Source organism: Cavenderia fasciculata, assembly GCF_000203815.1.
Source record: "Cavenderia fasciculata unplaced genomic scaffold Scf_Dfasci-G-b-143d02.r1-5, whole genome shotgun sequence".
Lineage (NCBI taxonomy): Eukaryota > Evosea > Eumycetozoa > Acytosteliales > Cavenderiaceae > Cavenderia > Cavenderia fasciculata.
In genome coordinates this window covers 576,635-599,343 of record NW_004457713.1, presented here as the reverse complement: position 1 = coordinate 599,343, position 22,709 = coordinate 576,635, and the positions used below count along the sequence as shown (strand labels likewise).

The 22,709-nt window shown below is 32.7% G+C and overlaps 9 protein-coding genes across 9 annotated transcripts; 4 read left to right on the top strand and 5 right to left on the bottom strand.

The window, feature by feature from the left end:
* Positions 1-185: 185 nt before the first annotated feature.
* DFA_02455 (uncharacterized protein) lies at positions 186-1,344 on the top strand (the record flags this gene model as incomplete). Its single annotated transcript, XM_004366783.1, has 2 exons — positions 186-188; positions 655-1,344. The coding sequence occupies 2 exons, from the start codon at positions 186-188 to the stop codon at positions 1,342-1,344; spliced, it is 693 nt and encodes a 230-aa protein (XP_004366840.1).
* A 134-nt stretch (positions 1,345-1,478) lies between these two features.
* DFA_02454 (uncharacterized protein) lies at positions 1,479-3,341 on the bottom strand (the record flags this gene model as incomplete). Its single annotated transcript, XM_004366782.1, has 1 exon — positions 1,479-3,341. The coding sequence occupies one exon, from the start codon at positions 3,339-3,341 to the stop codon at positions 1,479-1,481; it is 1,863 nt and encodes a 620-aa protein (XP_004366839.1).
* Positions 3,342-3,466: 125 nt separating this feature from the next.
* Positions 3,467-5,392, bottom strand: DFA_02453 (uncharacterized protein; the record flags this gene model as incomplete). Its single annotated transcript, XM_004366781.1, has 1 exon — positions 3,467-5,392. One exon carries the CDS (start codon positions 5,390-5,392, stop codon positions 3,467-3,469), a length of 1,926 nt encoding a protein of 641 aa, XP_004366838.1.
* A 597-nt stretch (positions 5,393-5,989) lies between these two features.
* On the bottom strand, positions 5,990-7,783 carry uppA (UDP-glucose pyrophosphorylase; the record flags this gene model as incomplete). Its single annotated transcript, XM_004366780.1, has 3 exons — positions 5,990-6,442; positions 6,533-7,222; positions 7,301-7,783. 3 exons carry the CDS (start codon positions 7,781-7,783, stop codon positions 5,990-5,992), a joined length of 1,626 nt encoding a protein of 541 aa, XP_004366837.1.
* A 1,068-nt stretch (positions 7,784-8,851) lies between these two features.
* On the top strand, positions 8,852-11,811 carry agxt (serine-pyruvate transaminase; the record flags this gene model as incomplete). The annotated part of the gene is made up of 8 exons (XM_004366779.1): positions 8,852-8,948; positions 9,186-9,227; positions 9,330-9,415; positions 9,452-9,887; positions 10,128-10,161; positions 10,388-10,759; positions 10,850-11,774; positions 11,803-11,811. 8 exons carry the CDS (start codon positions 8,852-8,854, stop codon positions 11,809-11,811), a joined length of 2,001 nt encoding a protein of 666 aa, XP_004366836.1.
* Positions 11,812-11,904: 93 nt separating this feature from the next.
* DFA_02450 (uncharacterized protein) lies at positions 11,905-14,842 on the bottom strand (the record flags this gene model as incomplete). The annotated part of the gene is made up of 6 exons (XM_004366778.1): positions 11,905-12,462; positions 12,542-13,302; positions 13,378-13,656; positions 13,740-14,089; positions 14,227-14,370; positions 14,649-14,842. The coding sequence occupies 6 exons, from the start codon at positions 14,840-14,842 to the stop codon at positions 11,905-11,907; spliced, it is 2,286 nt and encodes a 761-aa protein (XP_004366835.1).
* A 327-nt stretch (positions 14,843-15,169) lies between these two features.
* On the top strand, positions 15,170-17,883 carry DFA_02449 (uncharacterized protein; the record flags this gene model as incomplete). Its single annotated transcript, XM_004366777.1, has 2 exons — positions 15,170-15,788; positions 15,872-17,883. 2 exons carry the CDS (start codon positions 15,170-15,172, stop codon positions 17,881-17,883), a joined length of 2,631 nt encoding a protein of 876 aa, XP_004366834.1.
* Positions 17,884-18,593: 710 nt separating this feature from the next.
* On the bottom strand, positions 18,594-20,710 carry wdr5 (WD40 repeat-containing protein; the record flags this gene model as incomplete). The annotated part of the gene is made up of 5 exons (XM_004366776.1): positions 18,594-18,954; positions 19,115-19,732; positions 19,806-20,035; positions 20,259-20,455; positions 20,563-20,710. 5 exons carry the CDS (start codon positions 20,708-20,710, stop codon positions 18,594-18,596), a joined length of 1,554 nt encoding a protein of 517 aa, XP_004366833.1.
* Positions 20,711-21,155: 445 nt separating this feature from the next.
* On the top strand, positions 21,156-21,923 carry DFA_02447 (uncharacterized protein; the record flags this gene model as incomplete). The annotated part of the gene is made up of 3 exons (XM_004366775.1): positions 21,156-21,339; positions 21,486-21,773; positions 21,892-21,923. The coding sequence occupies 3 exons, from the start codon at positions 21,156-21,158 to the stop codon at positions 21,921-21,923; spliced, it is 504 nt and encodes a 167-aa protein (XP_004366832.1).
* Between the last annotated feature and the right edge of the window lie 786 nt (positions 21,924-22,709).

Below are 22,709 nucleotides of genomic sequence, written 5' to 3'. Positions count from 1 at the left end.
TAGATATTTTCTTTAAAGATGACAACAGACTGATTCTTCCATCAATCAATATTTTTTGATCAATATAAAATTTATCCAACTTTGACATTACACATCTTTGTGGGATTTGTATAGAAGTGGAAGAGTGTAATAACTATATAGATACTTCGTATATATATAATTAGTCGAGAGGTATAAAATATAATATGGTATATATATATATATATATATAAATAATGAGAATATAAATAATAATACTTTAGATTAGATTGTAATGATATAATATTTATAATAATAAAAGATGAATTAATGTTTTTGATTTCAAAACCACCCCCAATGGTCTTTTATAGTTTGTTGTTCGAGACGACTAACCGACAATAGTTTGTGGGGGCTGGCAAGAAACCCGGTTCGACCATGCTCTCTTTCTCTATCTCTATCTCTGATCCAATGGCAACAATGATGGAGTGAGAGGGGAGACGTACATCTCATCGGATACTTGCTTCATGGCGATTGGGGTTTCCCCCTTTTTGTTGGGGTAAAAGTGGGATTTTCTTTTTTCCAAAAAGAAATGAAACCTTTTTTAAAAGGTACAAAGTGCTTCTCAAACTTATATGAGGAGAACAGACAATAGATAGATAGATAGATAAATAGATAGATAAAATGTTCAAAATTAAGTGTAGAGATAAGGTTTTTGAAGAGAGCAAAGAAACACTTCAAGTTATCCCCTTTTTTGTACCAATTATCAAAGGGACATTCCCAACGAAAAAGGATGAAGAAGGAGCAATTTTGTTGAACATTGACCCTACCATTTTCAATGTCGTACTAAAGGCTACAAAAAGATTATCATCACTTTTAAGATGTCTACCCAAGGACCGTAGTATTAGGGAGGTCTTTAACATGATGGACTATCTATTGTTAAAACTAGATATTGATGATTGGCCACTAGAGACGATAAACGGAAAGCTAAAGGACAACCAAGACTATGTTGAAAAGATAGCCCGACATTGCTTTACAACTGTAAAAGGAAATGCACCTGGTGCCATGGATGCAGCAACTGTTTTGTATCTCAAGTTGGAGACTGGCGCAATTGATTGGAACAATTTCAAAACCAAATCTGTGGCCTACAATCTTTTATTGTATGTTTTGTCACACCCCAAGGCCTTTGGACCAAGAATCCGTGAACATACCTGGATAAGCATTCAAAAGAACCTGTGGTCAAAGATCTCTGTGAAACAACAAGCAGCTCTATCAAAATGGAAACCAAGAAATGATCGACCAGATGAAGACAGTGATTATTCAAAAGAATCCGACTCTGATGAATACTATGGATCTGATGATTTCGATGATTGTTATTATTCGGATTAAAAATGGAATTAACTACCATGGTGCACTATTTTGACTGTACAACTTTACAAGTTAACAATAAACATACTGTATCTACATTATCAATCTTCAATATCTGTTCTTTATTTGATTTCTTAATCTTTCGGCTAAAAAACTTACTCTGTAGTTGTATTCAAATGAAATAGAAAAGGCATGGAAGAGTGGAAATACAAATAAATTGGATCATATTGTTGTTGAGTGTTGATTGATTTTCTTTGTTGAGTAATTATTCCACCTAAAAGTGACTGTGTTTCCAATACCAATACATTCTTATTATCAGGGTCCAATCTTTGAATTGTAAATTTCAAAACATTTGATATTTGGAAAGCCTTCATTTGAAGAGTTAAATATCTAACATTGGTGTGATTAATTATTTCATCTAATCTAAATGCTACTTGTGGTTGATTACATATTTGTAAAGTTAGATGTGTTGTATTTTGTGGTAACCATAGTTGTTGTTGTTGAATGTTTTTTGGGATTATAAAACTGATTGAAAAAATTGTAAATCTTTTGAATAGTTTGACTGGCTTTTCATCGGGTACCAAAATCATGAACAGATATTTGATGGTTGGCGGTATATCGTCTATTGCGAAGGATTTAGACAAATATAGGTTGATTGTTTCAAGATTGGGTGGGTAGGAGTATGGAGGCACTGGATTTGAATCTTTCTCTAACCAAACTAGTTTTTTCAAATGTCTTAGTTTGTCAAATGACGCAGCTGCATCTTTGTTGAATGTCTGCTCTAGTTTGACGAGTGATGGAGGTAGTTGTACTGGTTCGTAGTCTCCATCCATGGATAGATGAGTGAGTGATGGTGGGAATACAAATTGTTCTCCAAGTATATCTTTTCCTAGCTTACATTCGATTATAGCAAGCTTTTCGAGAGTCGATGGGATGGTGCTGGCCAACCATTTTGGAATGGTCTCAAATGAACGTAAAATAGCCAGTTTCTTTATCGATGGACATAAAAGTAGACTGATATCTCCTTCAACCAGTGAAACATACCGAACATACAATCTCTCCAACAGTGGCATAGTACATCGATGTGGAATTTGTACGTAATCAGAAAAGAGCGTAAGTATCTCGATTGAAGGAGGGACAGTCACCTCGACTTTGTACTGGCTGTCTGTCATTGCACCATGTTCAATCTTGAGTTTCTTGAGGGTGCATAAGCTTTCCAGATTGATAACCAATGGATATTGCCCATTCCTCTCGGCCAGTGTCCTACTAACAAATATCTCTAGGTTGAAGAGTGAAGTCAATGAAAGGAATGTATTTGGTGGAGGTACCTCTTTTGTTCTCAGAGAGAGTGATGTCAAACTGCTTGGTAATAGACCTGGACCGACTCCAGACACCCAATGGTTCTTGAACGCCAACTCTGTCAATGATACGAATTTGTACAACCCCAACTCGCCAACAGCGTATGTGGTCACTATGTCTGCCCAAACTTCAAGTCGTTGAAGATTGGACAAGAAAGAGATGGAGCCTAGATCAACCACTTCCTGATCGGGGTCGTACGGGTGGCGAATGAATAGTGTCTCGATTGATGATGGCATGTCAGCGATAGGCTTGAGTGATGATTTTTGATAATTATGCACCAAAATGGTTGTAATGCGGCTCTTATCGGGTATGTTCTCTGCAGAAATGCGTTGTTGTAACCATTGGGAAAAGTAATCAAAAGTACCACTCCAAGGCACTATGACACACTGATCAGATATACTATTCACTAATATATCTTTAAATGATAATAGTTTGAATTGATTAAAGGTTGTTTCTAACCTTGTTGACAAGTACCCATCGATCAAATCAATAGGTGTTCCTATACCTTTAAACTGAATCAATTTCTTTAAACTATTATAATGATACAACTTTTTACAAGTTAACAATAAACATATTATATCTACATTATCTTCAATATCTGTTATGATATGTAATAAAATTAGATTTGATAAAGATAATATACTACTACTACTAGTCATGTGATTTTATATGCTTGAATATAAAAATGAACAAAAGAAAGAAAGATCTTTCAAGCAAAGTAATAGTTTTTTTCAAAAATCTTTAATTTATTTTATTGTTAATCAGCCATACATCCAATACAACCTTAATGGAGGCTTAGAAGAAGATTGTGGTTTTTTTGATATTCTAAATATAAATAAATTGGATCATATTGTTGTTGTTGACTATCAATGGATTTACGTTGAGTGATTATTCCACCTTGAAGTGTATTTGTTTCCAATATCAATACATTCTTATTTTCATTGTCCAATCTATGAATTGAAAATTGTAATGTAGTCTCATAAGTGATAGTTAAATATCTAACATTGGTATGATTGATTACTTCATCCAATCTAAATGCCACATCTGAATTTTCATCATGACAGATTAAACAAGATAGATGAGTTGTATTGGATGGTAACCACAATTGTTGTTGTGGTGGTTGTTGTGAGGGTTGTTGTGAGGGGATGGGGATGGGGATCCTAGAGGTGATTGAAAAGATTGAATCGTCATCAAATGATTTTGTCAATGGTATAGAGAGATATTTGATGGTAGGTGGTACATGGTCAATGATATAGTCACCTTCGATACCAAAGAGGTTGAGTGTTTCAAGATTGGGTGGAGAGGTGAATGGTAGATTTGTGCAATTGGTTCCTGGTATCCAAACTAGTTTCTTTAAATGACCTAGTTGAGCACTACGAGATATTGCATCTTTATCAAACATTTGTTTTAGTTTGATGACTGATTGTGGTAGGTTGACAGGTTCATAGTCTCCATTGATAGTCAGATGAGTAAGAGACGGTGGTAATACAACTTGTCCTAGTATATCTTGATCACAAATGAATTTTTCTATTGAAAGTCTCTCGACTGTCTCTGGAATGATCATATTGAAATTGGATGGCATGACTTTATCCCAATAAATAAATAATTTCTTTATCTTTGGGCATGACGACAAACTGACTCTTTCATCAATCAATAGTCCTTGATACACAACCAATTTCTCCAACTGTGGTAATACACATCTTTGTGGGACCCGTACACAATCTGAAGAGAGAGAAAGTATCTTGATTGAAGGAGGGACTGTAATCTCGATACTATAGTAGTTCTTTTCATGGATGTAGTTTCTAAACTTGAGTGTCTTGAGGTGACATAGACTTTCAAGATTGATGAATGCTTCTTTTGTCTTGTCTACTATTCTTGCATGTTCAAGGTAGATCTTTAGTTTCACCAACAATGTCAATGAAAGGAATGTATCTCTTGGAGGTATCTCTTGTAGTCTGAGTGTAAGTGATGTCAGACTGCTTGGTAGCAGACCCTTTGCTATACCAACCACACAATTACTCTTGAACGACAACTCTGTCAACGATACGAATTTATCTAATCCCAAGTCGATGAGAGGGTATGGCTTTCCAACACCGATATCTAGTCTGAGAGACTTGAGTGTTAAATGAGGATGAGGACCTAGTTTCAATCCGCTTGAACGAACCGCAAGTCGTTGAAGATTCGGCAAGAGTTGTGAGATGGAGGCAAGATCCACAATACTATTAAATCTTTGGTTGATGAATAGTGTCTCGATCGATGATGATGACAAGTCTTGGAGTGACTTTGCAAATTCATCGTATCGACTAACCAACGCTGTCGTAATACTACTTTTATCGACTCTATTTAAAGTAGAGATACGATCTTTTATCCATTGTGGACAATTATTATTATTATTATTCTTTTGAAGATATTGTTGACCTTGTTCAAAATGATCTATCACCTGATGATCAGATATACTATTCTCCAATATATCTTTAAATGATAATAGGTTGAATCGAGTAGCTGTTGCTTTAAATTGTTCTGATATATCTCCTTTATTAGATTCATCGATAACTTGTATACTTTTAAACTGTATCGATCTTCTTAAACCACTCCTATTATTGTACAACTTTTTACAAGTTAACAACAAACATATTATATCTACATTACTGTCAATATCTGATATGATATGTAATAGTAATAGATTAGATAAAGATAATAGATTAGTCATGAATAGTAGACACTAAGCGACTAGCTAGTCATCAGGTGATTATATATCAAATGAATACGAGTTGTCTGATCTGTTAATTAATTACCATTTTTTTTTTATACTCTTGTACGTACTTAAAAAAAAAAATAAATAATAATAACTATAGTACCTACCTTTAACTATATCTATATCTTACTGTTTTATATGTTTGTATGCATGATGTTCTCATAGTCATTGTGAACTTAACTAAAGATCAAGTTTGTTTTAAAAGAAGGGTACCCGATCGATACAATAGGTAAGTTCGCAATGACCAAGGATATTGCAATCGTATTTTATTACCAACTTGTGTAACATACCATTGCGTAAACTACAGGGCTCAAACAAGACTAAAATATATAAAGATCTTTTTGGCATTCTCTGTTAAACCTTCCAGTGGTCAAATCGTAGTATATTATATTAAATTAATATTTTAATTTTACAAATAATTTTTTTGTTTTATTATTTTTTGTTTCATTTGTTTGATTTGTTATGTTTTGGTTTATTGATGAGGAGGAACAGTCAGATAGATTTGTTTTTGTTGTTTTTGTTGTTTATATTTATCTTCTTCTTTTGATTCCATTAATGATCCATAATTCTAAGAGTACCTGAAATAATTTTATTCTCCAATGTGACACCATCGGGGATATCAACTCTTTCGCCGTGGTTTGCTACAATGATGACAGTACCCTTGAGCTTTGTATTTGTGCCAAAAAAGACGTCACCAGACACTGTCAAATGGTCTAGTTCCAAGAGATCGGGAATTGATTTGAATCTCTTTTCGTATTCCGAGACGGTTGAAAACTCTTCTCCCAATTTAACCAATGGAATGTCGCTCGTCTCTCTGGCGGGGTTCAACACGACTTGTCCCTTGTCAAATTGGAACAAATTGGATTGTGCAATCAACAATTGACTGGTTGATTTAATGGGACGATATCTATCACGTGGTACAAGTATGGCAAGTGAATTATTGAAATTTTGAATTCCCATACCTGCTGGTGATTCTATTTGTACCAATTGTTTATGATCTTCAGTCTAAAAGTAAAAGAATAAATAAATAAATAAATATTTTAAAAGAATAAATAAATATATATTATATATTTGTTTATCTGTCTCTTTACATACTGGAAAAGAAACAACCCAATCTAAAATTAATTGTTCACTCTTTAATAATTGATCAACTGATTTCAAGTTAACCCAAATATTATTTGTATTCCAAAACTTGAAATCCTTGAAATTCTTTAACTTGTCTGTTTTGATTTGTGACAATTCCAATAGATGAAGTCTATCCTTGTAAGACATTAAAACACCACCTGTACAATCAGTATTGATACGATTGGTAACTTCCAATCCAAAATCAACTTTTTGTAAATGAATATGATTCAATACCTCTAAACAATTTAAATTAAACAATAATGTAAATATATATTTCTTTTTCTTCTTTTTCTTTTTCTTTTTTCTTTTTTCTTTTGACTTACGAATATCAATAGTAGCACCAACATTTTCAATATTTGAAATATAAATATACTCTTTACCATCTTTTAAAAGTTTTTCTAAAAGACCACTACGTTGAAGGGCTCTAAAGACATCACCTGAACCTGGTGGATACCAATCCTTTGGATTGAATTGAGTATTTGGTTTTGGTACAACGTTTAGAGTATCCTTGTACATGCGAGGGAATTTGGATTGAGTAAATGTTTTAATACTAACACGATGATTGTTGTACTTTTCAACCATCTTTTTAGTTTGTACCTCTGTTTTGAATGAATTCATCAATATCAATGGTACATCAACATTATAATCTTGATTCATTTGCTACAAAAAAATAGAAACAGAGACAATTAATATTTAATCAATTAATAATGATTTGTTGTGTGTTATTAAATTGCTTACCTCAATATGAGCAACAGCCATATCCAAGAAATTAATACCGGGAGCAATTTCAATGGAAGATTTAGCACCTTTACAACCCATTCTAGTACCAAGACCACCATTTAATTTGATGATGGCCAATTTGTTGAGGAGACGACTGGCATTGGCATGATCGATGGGAGAGACAACGTGTAGGGTGTGATAGTCTACCAATTTGGAACGTTCGGGGTTCCTGATCTCTTCGTCGAGGATCTTGTCCTTGTTGATATACATCTTTCTCTGATTTTGAAATGCGACAATTTCATCGGGCAACATACCAATCGCCTTGAGTTGCGTCTCGTCAAGGGGAGGAGCAAATCTAGCTCCATGATCTAATGGTGGATACAATTCATTCTCATCTTGATCATTAAACAACTCATCCTTTCTTCTTTGTTCTGATCTTGGACTTGCTGTACTTGGTGGTGTCATTAATGATAATTGTGATATTGATTGTTGTTCAAACATTTTTTAAATAATTAAAATATCAATATATATTATAATATTATATTATATATATCTCTGTCTGTTACGTATAAATATAAATATAAATATAATATATATGAAATAAAATGAAAGAGTTAACAAACAGATAAATTGTTAGTGTTAGTTTGATTGATTGATTGATTGATTGGTTATGATTTTTTTTTTTTTTTTTTTGAGTAGATAATAATATCAGTTGTGATTCGATTGATTGTGATATACACTCACTCTATCTATCTATCTATCTATCTTTCTCTCTCTCTTTCTCTTTGCTTGAATAATATCTATATATCTATCTATATAAATGATATTTATCTATTATCTATTCTTTTTATCTACTACACTCAACCTCACTCACTCTATCTCTATCTCTCTCTATCTTACTTGTTACAAATAAAAATAGTAAATTAAATCAACTCAAACAACTTTTCATGGTTGTTCATGATACATACCACCCACACACTTCAAACCACCTCCTACACTAAAAATTTAATTAAAAAAATCATAGTTCCCAAAATGGGATTGAAGCAGAACCAATGAAAGTTATGATATTTTGGGAAGGACACTCTCTTTCACAATCGATCAAATAGTTGGAGAGGTTGATTTGTAGTTTATTAAAGTTTAAAGCAAATAGCTATTGGTCAATTATAGAGTAAGTAAAATAGATTAAATTTATCGAATGTATCATACTATGATGAATTAAATAGTCGCAGTGTAGTGTCATATTGATTGTGTGAGGGTGGTTTTTCATCGTCTCTCATCCTACAAACATACATACATACAATATATTTAATACATATATTTATTATTATTATATTAAATTAACTTTTATTTACAAACCATAGTTGGTGTTTTAAAAGGTTATAAATTATGTGATGATGACAATTGTATAATTGTTTGGCGCTTGGTTTTAAACAATAGTGCTCACGACATCAACTGAATCTATTGTCAATGCTGATCATCTGATCACTATGTGGAACAAACACTGACTGTACTCTGCTCTCCTCTCCTCTGGCTTATATATTATATACTACTACTTTTTTTGTATTGAAAATGATTTGGTTAAGCTTACTTACCACCACGCATTCCTTTTTAGCATTCTGGATGGTTCAAAAATATAATCTAATGGGGAAGGGAACTAGCCCAGTACGTATATTCAGACCATCCAGCCAGCCGTTCAGTTCAGTTCTGTTGGCTGGCTACCAAGGTTAATTTAAATTTAAATTTCGATTCTTTTTTTGTAAATGGAATGAAATATCAAAGGACTGGACTGGACTGCTCTATTAGTCTATTATTTATATCTGTATCTATCCATTGTTGTAAAAAATAGATTTTAAAATGAAAACTACTACTACCCCTACTACTACTCAACTATTATTAATAATAGTCTTAATGTTTCTTGGCCTAGTGTCAGGAGGATTGTTGGACGGTAAGTTTTTAAATTATGGTCCATTATTATTATTATAATTTCCATCCATCTTACTTATATCAACCGGTTATCTTACTTATATTTATATTTATAATTTTATAGTATGTTCATCAATTACGAATATTGATCAATGTAAGAATGAACCAACTTGTATTTCACTTTCCTATCTGACATGTTGTGGTAAACAAGTAGATTATTGTGTAACGGACAATGGGAATTGTCAGGACCAAGTACATTGTATGCAATTGGCCAATGTTGCACAAAAAGATAATATAGCCGAATTTTGGAACACATGTCCACCAGCAACTGGATGGATCGCATTTACTCCACCCACATCAGATTGCGATCAGGTGAAATGTGAATCTCAAGGAGGTAAATGTGAATGGATAACTCCATCATTATGTGCTGGTACCAGTTGTTGTCCAACCTATTCTCGTTGTTCTTTTGGAAGCCCATCCACATCCACTACTTCCTCCTCCTCTTCTTCCTCCTCTATCTCGTCATCAACTACTACCTCCTCTTCTTCTTCTTCCTCTTCCTCCTCCTCTTCCTCTATTTCATCATCTACAACTACCTCTAAACCATCCTCTACTACCTCCAAACCTTCATCTACATCCTCTAAACCATCATCGTCCTCATCCTCTTTCGGGTTTCCTGTTGGTTATAAAATATGATCACATGAATGTCTGATGAACAACTATAATAAACCATACTACTATTATTATTACTATTATTATCTTGTCTACAATATCAATATTCGAATATTCTTATTCTTATTCTGTCGACGTCTTCTGTCTACAGTCAACCTTTCAATTAATTAGTAGATAATAATAAACTTTAATTTAATTGAAAAAAGAATATCTGAATCGGCAATCGATTGATTGAATGAATAATAAATAGTATACGTATGTGATGTGATCATTGTGTTAAAGACGTATAATTATTTGAACGAAAAAATAAATAAAAAAAGAAAACAAATAATTAATAAAATTCACTCACCCTCTCCTCCAGCTGTGTTCATTTTAACAATTCTTTTGAATAATGATCAAAAATTATTTAATTAAATTCCAAATACCAAGTGTCCCTTTGCAAGTTCATCATCTTCCTCTATTTTTTAACAATCCCATTCAATCCCAAAAAAGATTCTTTCATATTCAAAGTTCTTCATCACCATCATTTTCATCGTTCAATAACAACATTACACCTTTATATAATAATCATCATCAAAGAAGTACTACTTTTATTAATACAATTCAAAAAAGAGAGATAACATCAATAACATCAATGATGAGTAACAATACAGTATCAAACAAACACAAGATTGCATGTGGCGATATGAAGCTACCTGTCAGATTGTTGTTGGGACCAGGTCCATCCAACCTACACCCACGTGTCAACCAACAATTGATCAGTAGTATGGTCGGGTACACAGACGCATCCTATTACAAAGTGATGGATGAAACAATGGAATTACTCAGATACCTCTTCCAAACTGACAATCATTTTACAATTCCAATTTCTGGTGCTGGAACGTATGTTGTTAAAACAAAAGATATTAATATATTATGTATATTTGTGTGAATATTAATGTATTTTTGATTGTTTGTTGTTTGTGTTTTTAGAGCTGCAATGGAAACATGTGTTGCCAATTTAATTGAACCTGGAGACAAGGTAGTATGTTGTGTAAGTGGATTCTTTTCGGACCGTATCTACCAGATGGCCGTGAGATATGGCGCAGCATCGGATATTTACAAGTTCTCTAAACCATGGGGTCAATGGTTTGAATTGGACGAGATCAAACAAGTTTTGGAGACTCAGAAACCACGTCTTTTGACAATGGTGTTTGGTGAGACTAGCACGGGTGTACGTCAACCAATGCACGGTATTGGTGAGTTGTGTCGCCAGTATGACTGTTTGTTGATGGTTGACACGGTCGCTGCTTTGGGCGGTGTGCCATTCTACGTCGACCAATGGAAGGTCGACGCATGTTATACCGGAGGCCAAAAATGTTTGGCTGGTCCACCAGGTATCTCTCCACTCACGTTTAGTGATCGTGCATGCGCCCGTATCGCCGCGAGAAAGACACCTGTTGCCAACTGGTACCTCGATGCCACTCTTCTCGGTGGATACTGGTGTCCAGAATACAACTTTGCCAACGCACAGATCGCAACACCTCAACCGGCCCGTCGCTACCATCACACCACCCCATCCAACCTCATCTACGCGTTGCGTGAGGCTGTCCTAGTCATTGCCGACGAGGGACTCGAAAACGTATGGAAGCGTCACCGTGAAGCAGCCTACCAGCTCTACAGCGGTCTCGAGTCGCTCGGCATCTCGTGCCATATCCCCACCGTCTCGGAAAACGATAATGGCGGAGGTCGTCTCTACTCGCTCACCACGGTCAAGGTGCCCGAGGGAGTCGATGCCAAGCAAATCATGACCCATCTCCTCAACAACTACAATATTGAAATTGCCGGTGGTATTGGAGACCTAGCCGGAAAGATTTGGAGAGTTGGATTGATGGGTACAAACGCATCAAACAACAATGTAAAATTATTAATTAGTTGTTTAAAAGAAACTTTAAATAATAAAAAATGATTGACTAGCAAGTTGTAAATCAATCAATTCCATATCTAATCCAATCTAAATCTATTATTATTATTATTATTATTATTTATTATTCATTTTTTAATTTCTTTTTGTTATTAATTTCTTTTAAAGTAACAATTCTTAACATTAAAATATTTAATGGTATAAATACTAAAGTTAAAAAGGGGAATGATAGAGTAGAATAGAGTTGATATTGTTGAATGATGGTATTTAAAAGTGACACTAGGTCAGTTTCAAGATAGTATCTTGCAAAGAGATACAATAGGACTGGTGGTGAAACCAAAGTCAACAAACAACATTGTAATAGTTTAAATACTCGGCTCAATGTTGGAGTTGGAAGTATGGTGATTGGTACTACTAGGATGGCTGCAAATGTTGAAAATGAGAAATTCAACAATGACATTGATGAAATAAATAATAATACTGGTAATGTCGAAAATACCAATATACTACTACCACCTTGATATTTTGATGTTGACAAAGATGAAACTGTAGAAGTAGTTTCATCATCCTTTTTTTCTTCTACATCAACGTTGGAATGATAATAATATTTTTCAAAAATTGGGAATATTATTAAAAATATTATTAAATAAAGTATCGAATAAACTCCAAATATTATATAATCCTAAAACAAAAAGAAAAAGAAAAGAATAAATATTAGTAACAAAGTATTATAAATTATTTGTTTTTATATGATACAATACATTTAATAAATATTTTGATAAAATTGGTAATAAAGAAAATAAAGAGATACCAATTAATTGAACGAAAATGACCGTTGTTACTGAATATAGAATATCATTGGTTGAATCAATTGATAAATTATTGAAAATTGATTGTAAGAATCCTTCTGATGATTGTTTTGGTTTTGGTTTTGGTTTGATTTCTTCTTTTACTTCCTTTTCCTTTACCTTTTCTTTTTCTTTTCCATCCTTTTCCTTTTCTTTTTCTTTTTCCTCCTTTTCAATTTCTGGAAGTTTTTTTAATTTTGTAAAAGAAGGAGGTTTAAAAGTTGATGATAAAGATACTAGTAATAATAAAACTCGAATGATAAGAGGTGCCACGATGAGACCAAGTGAAATCATGTATTCGCCAATCGATATGTATTGGAGTGGTGTTGCTAATAAATAATAGTAAAATGATTGATGCAAGTGTTCGAGTAGATTATTCAAGCTACGAAGAGTGCCTAGAACCGCTTTGGCACTCTTTTCAATACGTTTGGGTGGTACTGATATCGTGGCTGCATCGATATGGTACTTGTGAAAGAGTCCGTGGTCGCCCGTTGGCACCCCAATCGCCTGATTCATCATAAACGTAAACAACGTTCTCAACGATGGATCCAAATACTGTGCCAATTCATTCTCTTGTGCTGAAAGTGTAATAGGTACTCCTCCCCCTTCCTTTTGTACCAATCTAACAATTGTATTAATTAAATCTAAATTTGGTAATTGTCCATTTGATCCTTCTACAAATAAAAGTATTAATTAACTATATTTCTATTTGTATATATATATATATATAAATATATTTATATAGTTACCAGCAAGAATATTTAATTTATCATTATTATTAATGATTAAATTTAAAGCAGCTTGAATTTGACCGGCTCTTGGGAATGATTGTTTTGAATCCAAAGTATTTGAATGATAGTCTGCCAACCATGTACGCATGCCAACCTCTTGATGGTATCCATCTGTAATGACAATGACTATATCCTTTGCCAACCATACTCTTCCACGTTCTTGTAAATGTTTTACAATTCCCAATACCAATCCAATCGATGATATCATTGATTCTCCTCCTTCATTTTTCTTTTCACCTAAATTAAAGTAAAAAGTATTATTATTAGAATGTGAATAATAGATATTCATTCTACTTTTCTTTTATCTATTCAATACAAACAATTAAATTTAGTTGATAATAATAAAGATTCAGTTCCATCAGATTTTGGTGCACGTAATACTGCATAGATATTGTAACCAGTTTGATTGTTGAATGAATGGTGATGTGTTTCAATACCCAATTCTTGCAAGTAGTCATAGATCCATTGTGATGCCTTTTTTCTATTCTCATTGCTATCTGGTGATCGACTACCACCGCTGCTAGTCACGAGTTGATTAATATAGTTTTGATAGTTTGTAGCTATTTGATTCATAGCAGTTGCATCTTGATAATCAAATGGTACTCTTGCAGATCCCGGTAACAATGCATTCTCACTCATATAAGTTCTATGTGATTGACTTGGATAATAACTAAATGATATTATACCTATTACATATAATATTAATCTAAATCAATCAATCAATATTAATACATTCATTCTTTCATTCTTATCTTAATCTATGGTTCACCAATGATATGATGTTATATAAATATATATATAACATACCCTAGTATAAATACTACTTTAGTTTTAACATTTCTTTTCGTATTATCATCTTTATCATTATTATTATTATCTTTTCTTTTAAATAATAATGATCTTAACATTCTTCTCCTCTCCTTCTTTCTTCTTCTTCCTTCTTTGAGACTTCTTTAAATTATTTGTATATCTTATTAATTAAAACAACAAAAAACAATGAAATTCATTCATTTAAAAAAGGTGAAGATCACAACTTTGGACCTTTATATTTTAATCATTTTTTTTTCTTTTTCCAAGGATTGAATAATAATAATAATAATTATTATTATGTACAATTTCCTCTAAGTTATCAAGATATCTATCTATCTATCTATTTGTTCTTTCTATCTTTTGAATCTTCAAATTTAAATCTTTGATTTCATCTTGTAATTTGATTCTTCAGTACCAACTTTTCTACATATGGGTTGTTGTCCTTTGATAGTCTTTCAATGGCCTCTCTGTACAATTCTTGACAGCGGTATAGATGACTTTGAATTTCAACCATAGGTATAGTCTCCTTACAAAAGATACAAACTGGTAGCAATAGTTTTATCTCGTTGATGAGTGACAGTATTTGTTCGTTTCTTGATTTGTCTGAAAACATCAAGTTAGTTGTTATTGTTATTTTTTGGTATCCAAAAAAAGAAAGAAAATAAAATGAACCAATTCTTTGATACTAGTAGTAGTATTTAAATATGGTTTGAAATAAAAATTTTGAAAATCAATAAAAGAGGAGGAAAGAACCTTATACTCATTCTTCATTAATCTATTTAAATCTGGTTCTAGATCGATGAATGAGAGTAATTTAAATTAACAACCATTTAAGTGTTAACATAATGAGGTGTGAAGTTGATGATTAAAAATTTAATTTTCCTTTTCACCATTTTTTTTTATTTCTTTTTTTCTAAGTGTATAAATAATTAATATTAACATGTCATCATATTTAGAAGATAAAGGGGATAGATTAGTATTACCTGATTTAGTTATCCCAAATAGATATCTATTAGAGTACAAATCAATCGATTTAAAGCAGTTTACATTTAGTGGAACTGTATCGATTGAATTACAGGTCAAGAGAGCAACCAACAAGATCATCTTACATGCAATAGAGATTGATGTAAAGGATGCATTGATCAAACAACAATCGGTTACTCACGAGGAAAAGGCAATTAAAGTAGAGTATGACACCAAGGATGAAGTGGCAATCATTACATTTGCAAAGGAGTTGGTTGTTGGGTCTGTGGCTACGTTGGTGATCAACTTTTCAGGTATGCTTAATGACAAGTTGAAAGGATTCTATCGGTCTCCATACATTGTATCTGGAGAGACTAGATACATGGGTGTTACACAATTCGAAGCAACTGATGCGCGTCGTGCCTTTCCTTGTTTCGATGAACCTGCTCTCAAAGCTGAATTTGATATCCTTATCACCATTCCACAACATCTAACTGCAATTAGTAACCAACCAGAATCATCTACACTTGTCAATGGTGATGGTACACATACAATTTCTTTTGTTCGTACTCCAAAAATGTCAACTTATATTGTTGGTATGTATAAATATAAATAATAACAATTAAACAAATGATTGATTTGATTATTAATAACCCTTTAATTTAATTAATGTTTATAGCATTTGCAATTGGAGAATTTGAATTTGTTGAAGGTAAAACAAAGAGTGGAATTGTTACACGTATTTATCAATTAATTGGTAAAGAGGAAAAGGGTGACTTTGCTTTAGAGGTTGCTGTCAAGGTATTGGACTTTTTTGAAGACTACTTTCAAATTCCATATCCACTACGTAAAATCGACCATCTTGCAGTGGGTGCGTTTGCATTTGGTGCAATGGAGAATTTCTCATTGATTATCTATCGGGAATCGGCATTGTTGACATCAAGTAAAACGTCGTTGAAAACAAAACAAAGAATTGCTAATGTGATTGGTCATGAATTGGCACATCAATGGTTTGGCAACTTGGTGACAATGGATTGGTGGTCACAACTATGGTTGAATGAAGGGTTTGCCTCGTATATGGGTGTCATGGTCACCGATAGACTGTTCCCAGAATGGAATCAATGGTTGGATTGTGAGTTTAGAACCGATGTAATGGATTTGGATGGTTTGGAGAGTAGTCATCCCATCGAAGTAAAGGTTCACGAATCATCTCAAATCACAGAGATCTTTGACGCAATCTCTTACAAAAAGGGTGCATCGGTCATTCAAATGCTCGATTTCCGGTACGGTGATGCATTCCGTCAAGGATTGAATCATTACCTCACCAAGTTTGCATGGCAAAATGCAAACACCCAAGATCTCTGGGACAGCATCTCACTCAAGGCAAATGATAATGTCAAAGACTTTATTGACAATTATACAAAGATTACAGGTTACCCTGTCATTACTTTTAGTTTAATCCCTTCATCCCCTTCCTCCTCAAAGACCTCCACAACTTTATCGTATCTTGTTAGTCAAAGAAAGTTTAATTACTTAAAAAAAGATACTACTCAACAACAAGACACTTGGAAATGTTTCATTCCCATTCAAAAAGCATCTAGCAAAAAGGGAGAGTTTCAATCAGTTTTGTTGGATCCAAGTAAAAAGGATAGTGTCATTTTCAAAGTTGAAAAGGGTGAATGGTTTAAACCAAACTACAAGGAAAGCGGATACTATCGTATTCAATACAACAAGGAGATAATAGCAGCACTTGTTCCAGCTATCGAATCATTGGAGATATCGTCAGTCGATCGTTTGGGTATTTTGGTAGACACTTTTGCTCTCTCTAGAAGTTGTCAAACACCAATCAATGTATTTATGGATCTCGTCGCATCGTACAAGAATGAAACCGAGTGTCTTGTTTGGACTCACATCGTTGACAAATTGACATTGATTCTCAATATTGTCTATGACCAACCATACAAAGACCTCCTCAAAACCTTTATCGTACAACTAGTCGTACCTATATACAACCGACTAGGATTCAATAACAAGGATGGGGAACCATCCAACGACAGTCTTCTTCGTGCAAAGATTAACTCTTGTCTTGGTCTGCTTGGCTATGAGCCAGTGGTCGACGAATGCAAGAAAAGATTCGATCTCTACTATAATGGTACCCAACCACTTTCCAATGACCTTGCCAGCGTAGTGTTAACAACCGTCGTTCGTCATGGTGATGAAACTGTATTGGACAAGGTCATACAGTTACACAAGAAAGCAAGTGCTGTAGCTGAAAAGAATTCTCTTTTACTCTGTATGGGTGTGTCACAAATCCCCCACTGTGTAGAAAAGGCTCTTACCTATTCCCTCGATCCAAATCATGTAAAGACACAAGACACTTATATGGTTTGGTTTGGTATTGGTAATGATCAAAGAGACGTAGCTTTTAAATACTTTGCAGACAACTTTGACAAGATTGATGCCATTTTCAAACAAAATATGTTGTATGCTCGTCTGATCACCTCGTCACTCCCAAGAAGACTACCAGAACAGGAATTGATTGCCAAAGAAAAGTTCCTTCTCCATGATAAATCCCTTCCACTTTGTTTACGTACCATTAAACAATCCATTGAATCAATCACTATTAATAATCATTGGTTTAATTACTTCTCATCAGATTTGTCAAATTGGTTTAAAAATCAAAACAAATAATTAACAAATAACTGTTGAGTGAAATAATTTAATTTATTATTTCTATATTTCTTTTATTTATGTAATAAAATAAAGTTTAATTTTGAAGAATACTATGTCTTTCAGTGGTAAACTATATCGATCAAGGGTAGATTCTCCTTCCTTGCAATAGATACAAACTGGATGTTGTTTCTTTTATTATTTTAAGTTCTTCAACCTAATATTGATCTATCCTTATTTAATTTGTTTTTTAAAATAGTGATTTCAGATTGTAATTTCCCTGTTTCCCATGGGTTACTGTCCTTTGTAATTTTCTCCAAAGCCTCTCTGCCAATATCATGGCAATTGTGAAGATGAGATACAATCCCGATCAGAGGTATCCTTTCCTTGCAATAGAGACAAACTGGTAGCAATTTGGTTATTTCATTGATACGAAATTGAATTTGTTCAGCTCTTGATAAATCAGAAAATGGTTTGTTGACATCACTTTTAGAATCTTTTATATCTTGCATTTTTTTTTAGGTAAAGGAAAGAGTGACTCTTATATATATAAGACTCTTTAATTAATATATATATAAATTCATATCATATATATATTAATTGAAATATTAATTTATTTTATTTAAAAGAAAGACATAGAAGAAAGTGGAAAACCCCACTCTATCATTTAATATGAAAATCTAGTTTGATTCATATAATTAAAACTATATTTATTATTTGTTTCCAAGATCTTATCTATTGAATTTTTTTGATCTGGATGGTGTATAGGAACTTGAAGAGGTACCAAAGGGATTTACTGCCCCCCTAGAAGATAAGACTTTGTAATCTGTTTCCAATTGTTGATTTTCACTTTGTAATTGAGTGATTTTACTTTGTAATTGTCTTGTTACCCATGGGTTGCTGTCCTTTGTAATGGACTCCAAGGCTTCTCTGTCCACATCATGACAATTTTGAAGATGTAAAGAAATATCAATCAGAGGTATAGTTTCGTTGCAATAGAAACAAACGGGTAACAATTTATGTATATCATTGATACGTTGTTGAATCTGTTCATCTCTTGTTAATTCTTTATTTTCTGTCATTTTCTGTGTACTTGGTTTGAATTGAAATCATCATTACTCTTTTTGATTTGTTTTTAAATTGTTTTATTTTATTATTAACAACATTGGGAAAAAAAAGAAAGAGGAGTATAGATAAATGTATATATCTATCCCTTTCATCTATAATAATCTAGTCCTGTTCATATAATTACCCTTCTTGTGGATAATTATTACTATTATTGTTACCAGATCGAGGGTATAATTGTGGTGGTTGTTCTGGAATAAATGATGGTGGTGGGGTTGTAGAGGATGAAGATGTATTATTGAAAGATTGATTATTATTATTATTATTATTATTATTAGTAGAAGAGGATGAAGAGGATGAAGAGGATGATGATGATGAAGAAGAGGAAGAAGTTGGACGAGCCCATGCCCATACTTTAACTGTATTATCCAATGATCCAGATGCTATAATAGATTCTTTAGGATGACATGATACAGCCAACACCTCCTTTTCATGACCAGCGAGCCTTTGCTCGACGACCCTCGTTTGCAAATTCCAAATGTAGATTTTTCCATCCTCTGATCCCGACACTACCCATTCACCCATAGAGAATGTTCCAAATATACAAAACTGAGTATTGGTATGCTCTGTATAGGTCTTTGATATCTTTTTCTCTGTATGGTTCCATAGTTTCATTGTGCTGTTTTGTGTACCAACTAGAATGTATCTTCCATTTGGAGAAAAGGCTGCAAATGATACTGGTGGGGGATCAGGTTCAGTTGGTAGAGTTTGAAGTGCTTGTCCTGTTGATGGATCCCAAATTCGACTAAACAAACAAATTAATTATTAATATTAATTGTAAAAGATGATAGATATATTTTTGATATTTAGATACATACACCATACCATCATAACTACTTGATACCAATAATGAACCATCTCTATTGAATTGTACACTAGTGACAGGTTCAGAATGACCTTGTAGTGTATGAAGAGCAGTACCTGTTTTAACATCCCAAATGATAATATTCTCATCAAACGATCCACTAGCAATTAAATTTGAACTTGGGTTGAATGCAACAGTAAATACAAAGTTATTATGTCCTTTTAATGTTTTTAATATTTCTCCCTAAATTTAATAAATTAATTAATTAATAAATATTTATTAGTATAAATATATTAGTATTATTATATAGATATATATAGATATATAGATATATATAGATATACATTGTTGAATCTATTTTTAAATTGAGAATATTGAGGTTTCCCTCCAAAAAAATACACCCACCCACAAAGTGGCCTCTACACACTATACTCTCTCTCTCAACATGTATGTATGTTTGACCTACCTTTTCAGCATCCCAAATTCTAATACAACCATCATCAGAACCAGTACAAATATATTTAGAGTCGTGTGACCAAGCAGCATCTGAAATGCCAAGTGTAAATTGCTCCTTGTTAACCTTCTTTTTGGGTGGTGCAACTGCCAAATCTCTAACATGTTTACCATCGTATGCTCCCCAAATCTTTGCTATACCGTCAGCAGCTATAGATATACATTTATATTTAAATGAGTAGGAATAGTAAAAGAATGAGTATATATTATATTTATAGAAGGGACAAAAGTTGTTACATTTAAATGTGTATACATACAAGCACTCAATATCCATTTACCATCGGGAGAAAACTTGACCGATGAAACAGCCTTTTTATGTCCTTTAAGAGTATATTTAGCTACATAGCTTGGTATAGGCTTCTTACTAGGTTGACTTTCTTTTGAAGGTTGTAGTGTAATTTCCATTCTTTCTTTCCTTCTTCCTTCCTTCCTTCTTTTTTTAGTTTTGCAATGATACAAAGTAATGGTTTTAAAGTATATGTATATATGTGTGTATGTGTGTATTATTACTACTACTACTATCTACTATATACTATATACTATATACTGTATACTAAAATAAAGTAACAAAGATCTTTGTTTATTTACAAGACTTGAGAGTTGGGTTGCTGCGGCCCAAATTAAATAAATAAAAAACTCCACCCCACATCCCTTTTTGATTCGTTTTTTTAAAAAACATTTTTGTATTATTAATATTTTTTAGGGAGAGGAGCTGCATGAGCATCGAAACTGTCGTTTCTCAAACACACACAAAAGTACAATAATTAATAATAATAATCATACTATTTGTTTGTTTCATATCTACCTATCTATCTATATACATACATATATATAAATATCTTATATAAAAATGAGTTTACCAAGCGAATTAGAAGATGATATAAACAAGTTTGAAGGCATATTGGATAAGATCGAAGGTCAATTATCGCCATTTTTCAATCATACCTTGAAAGACCATCAACAACATCTTACACCACTCCAATCTGCTAAATTAAATATCCTTGTTGCATACTCTTTAAATTCTTTATTTTTCAGTATGTACACACAAAATGAGAGAGAAAGATCAGAGAGACCTTTAAATTTCATTTGAACAAACGAGTCATCTTTGTTTCTTTCTTTCTTTCTTTCTATATGACTCAACCAATAACTCTAAACTAACACCAACACTCTTTTTCTATAGTGTATTTACAAACTCAAGGTGTTTCACCACACAATCATAAAGTCAAACCAGAATTGGATAGAATCAGACACTATATTACAAAATTACAATCATTATCGAAAAAAGAATCGGGTGTAGCAGATGAAAAAGAACAGAAACCATCAATGACCATAGACTCTGAAGCTAGTAAAAGAATCATTCAACATTCTCTTGCTTCAAATGAATATATAAATAATAATAATAATAATAATAATAATAATACCAACAATAATACTAACAATAATAATAATAATAATTTTCCACCAAAAAGTAAGTAATTTATTTTTATTATTCATGAATGGCTGGAATTGTCTAATCTTACCATAAAACTATTTTTAAGATTTTTATACTTACTAATCCAAACCTTTTTTTCATTTATTTATTGTAGAAGAAACTGAACAAAAGAAAAGAAAGAAATAAATAATTTCCCTATATACCAACTACAACTTCTTTATCTTGACAAAACTATATGGTATATAGTATGTCGATAGGGATGGCTACAAGCGCAAACTATAATACTCTCAAGTACCATCAAGCAGATGTTATTCGATAATTTATTTTTGTTTAGTTTAGTTTTAAAATTAACTGAAAATATCAGAGTTAGATGGGCATCATTACAGTTATTCAATTATGGATTTCCAATGACATTGGTGAGGAACAATAAATATCTGGGATCAAACTACTTTTTTGTGTTGCCTGTCTGTCTGTCTATCTATCCTCCCAAGATATTTTTAATCGTTGTGTCGGGTCAACTATGAGTGAGCGGGAGGTCATTCCCCGACAAAAGTCTTGAGAACCATCACCAAAATTCAAAAAGACTGTCTTGCGTGCGGTTTTCCCAACCACACCAGAGAGAGGGAGATCCACTGCAAAACTATAAGAAAAAAAAAAAAAAAAAAAAGCAAACATGAGAGTGCATCTGCTAGAGAGAGAGTATTCCCCTCTTACTCACCTGGAGTTAACTATTCAATATTATTATTATTATTATATACAACAATACAACTACTACTACTACTACTCACTAGTGTATAAAAGAATTACAATTACTTTACTTTACTTTAAATACTATATTATACTATATACATTAGATTAAATAATAATAATAATAATATCCAAGATAAGAATTATGACATCAATATATCTCAACAATCAACAACAACAACAACAACAATAAACCACACCCATTTATATATACACACGAGAAAG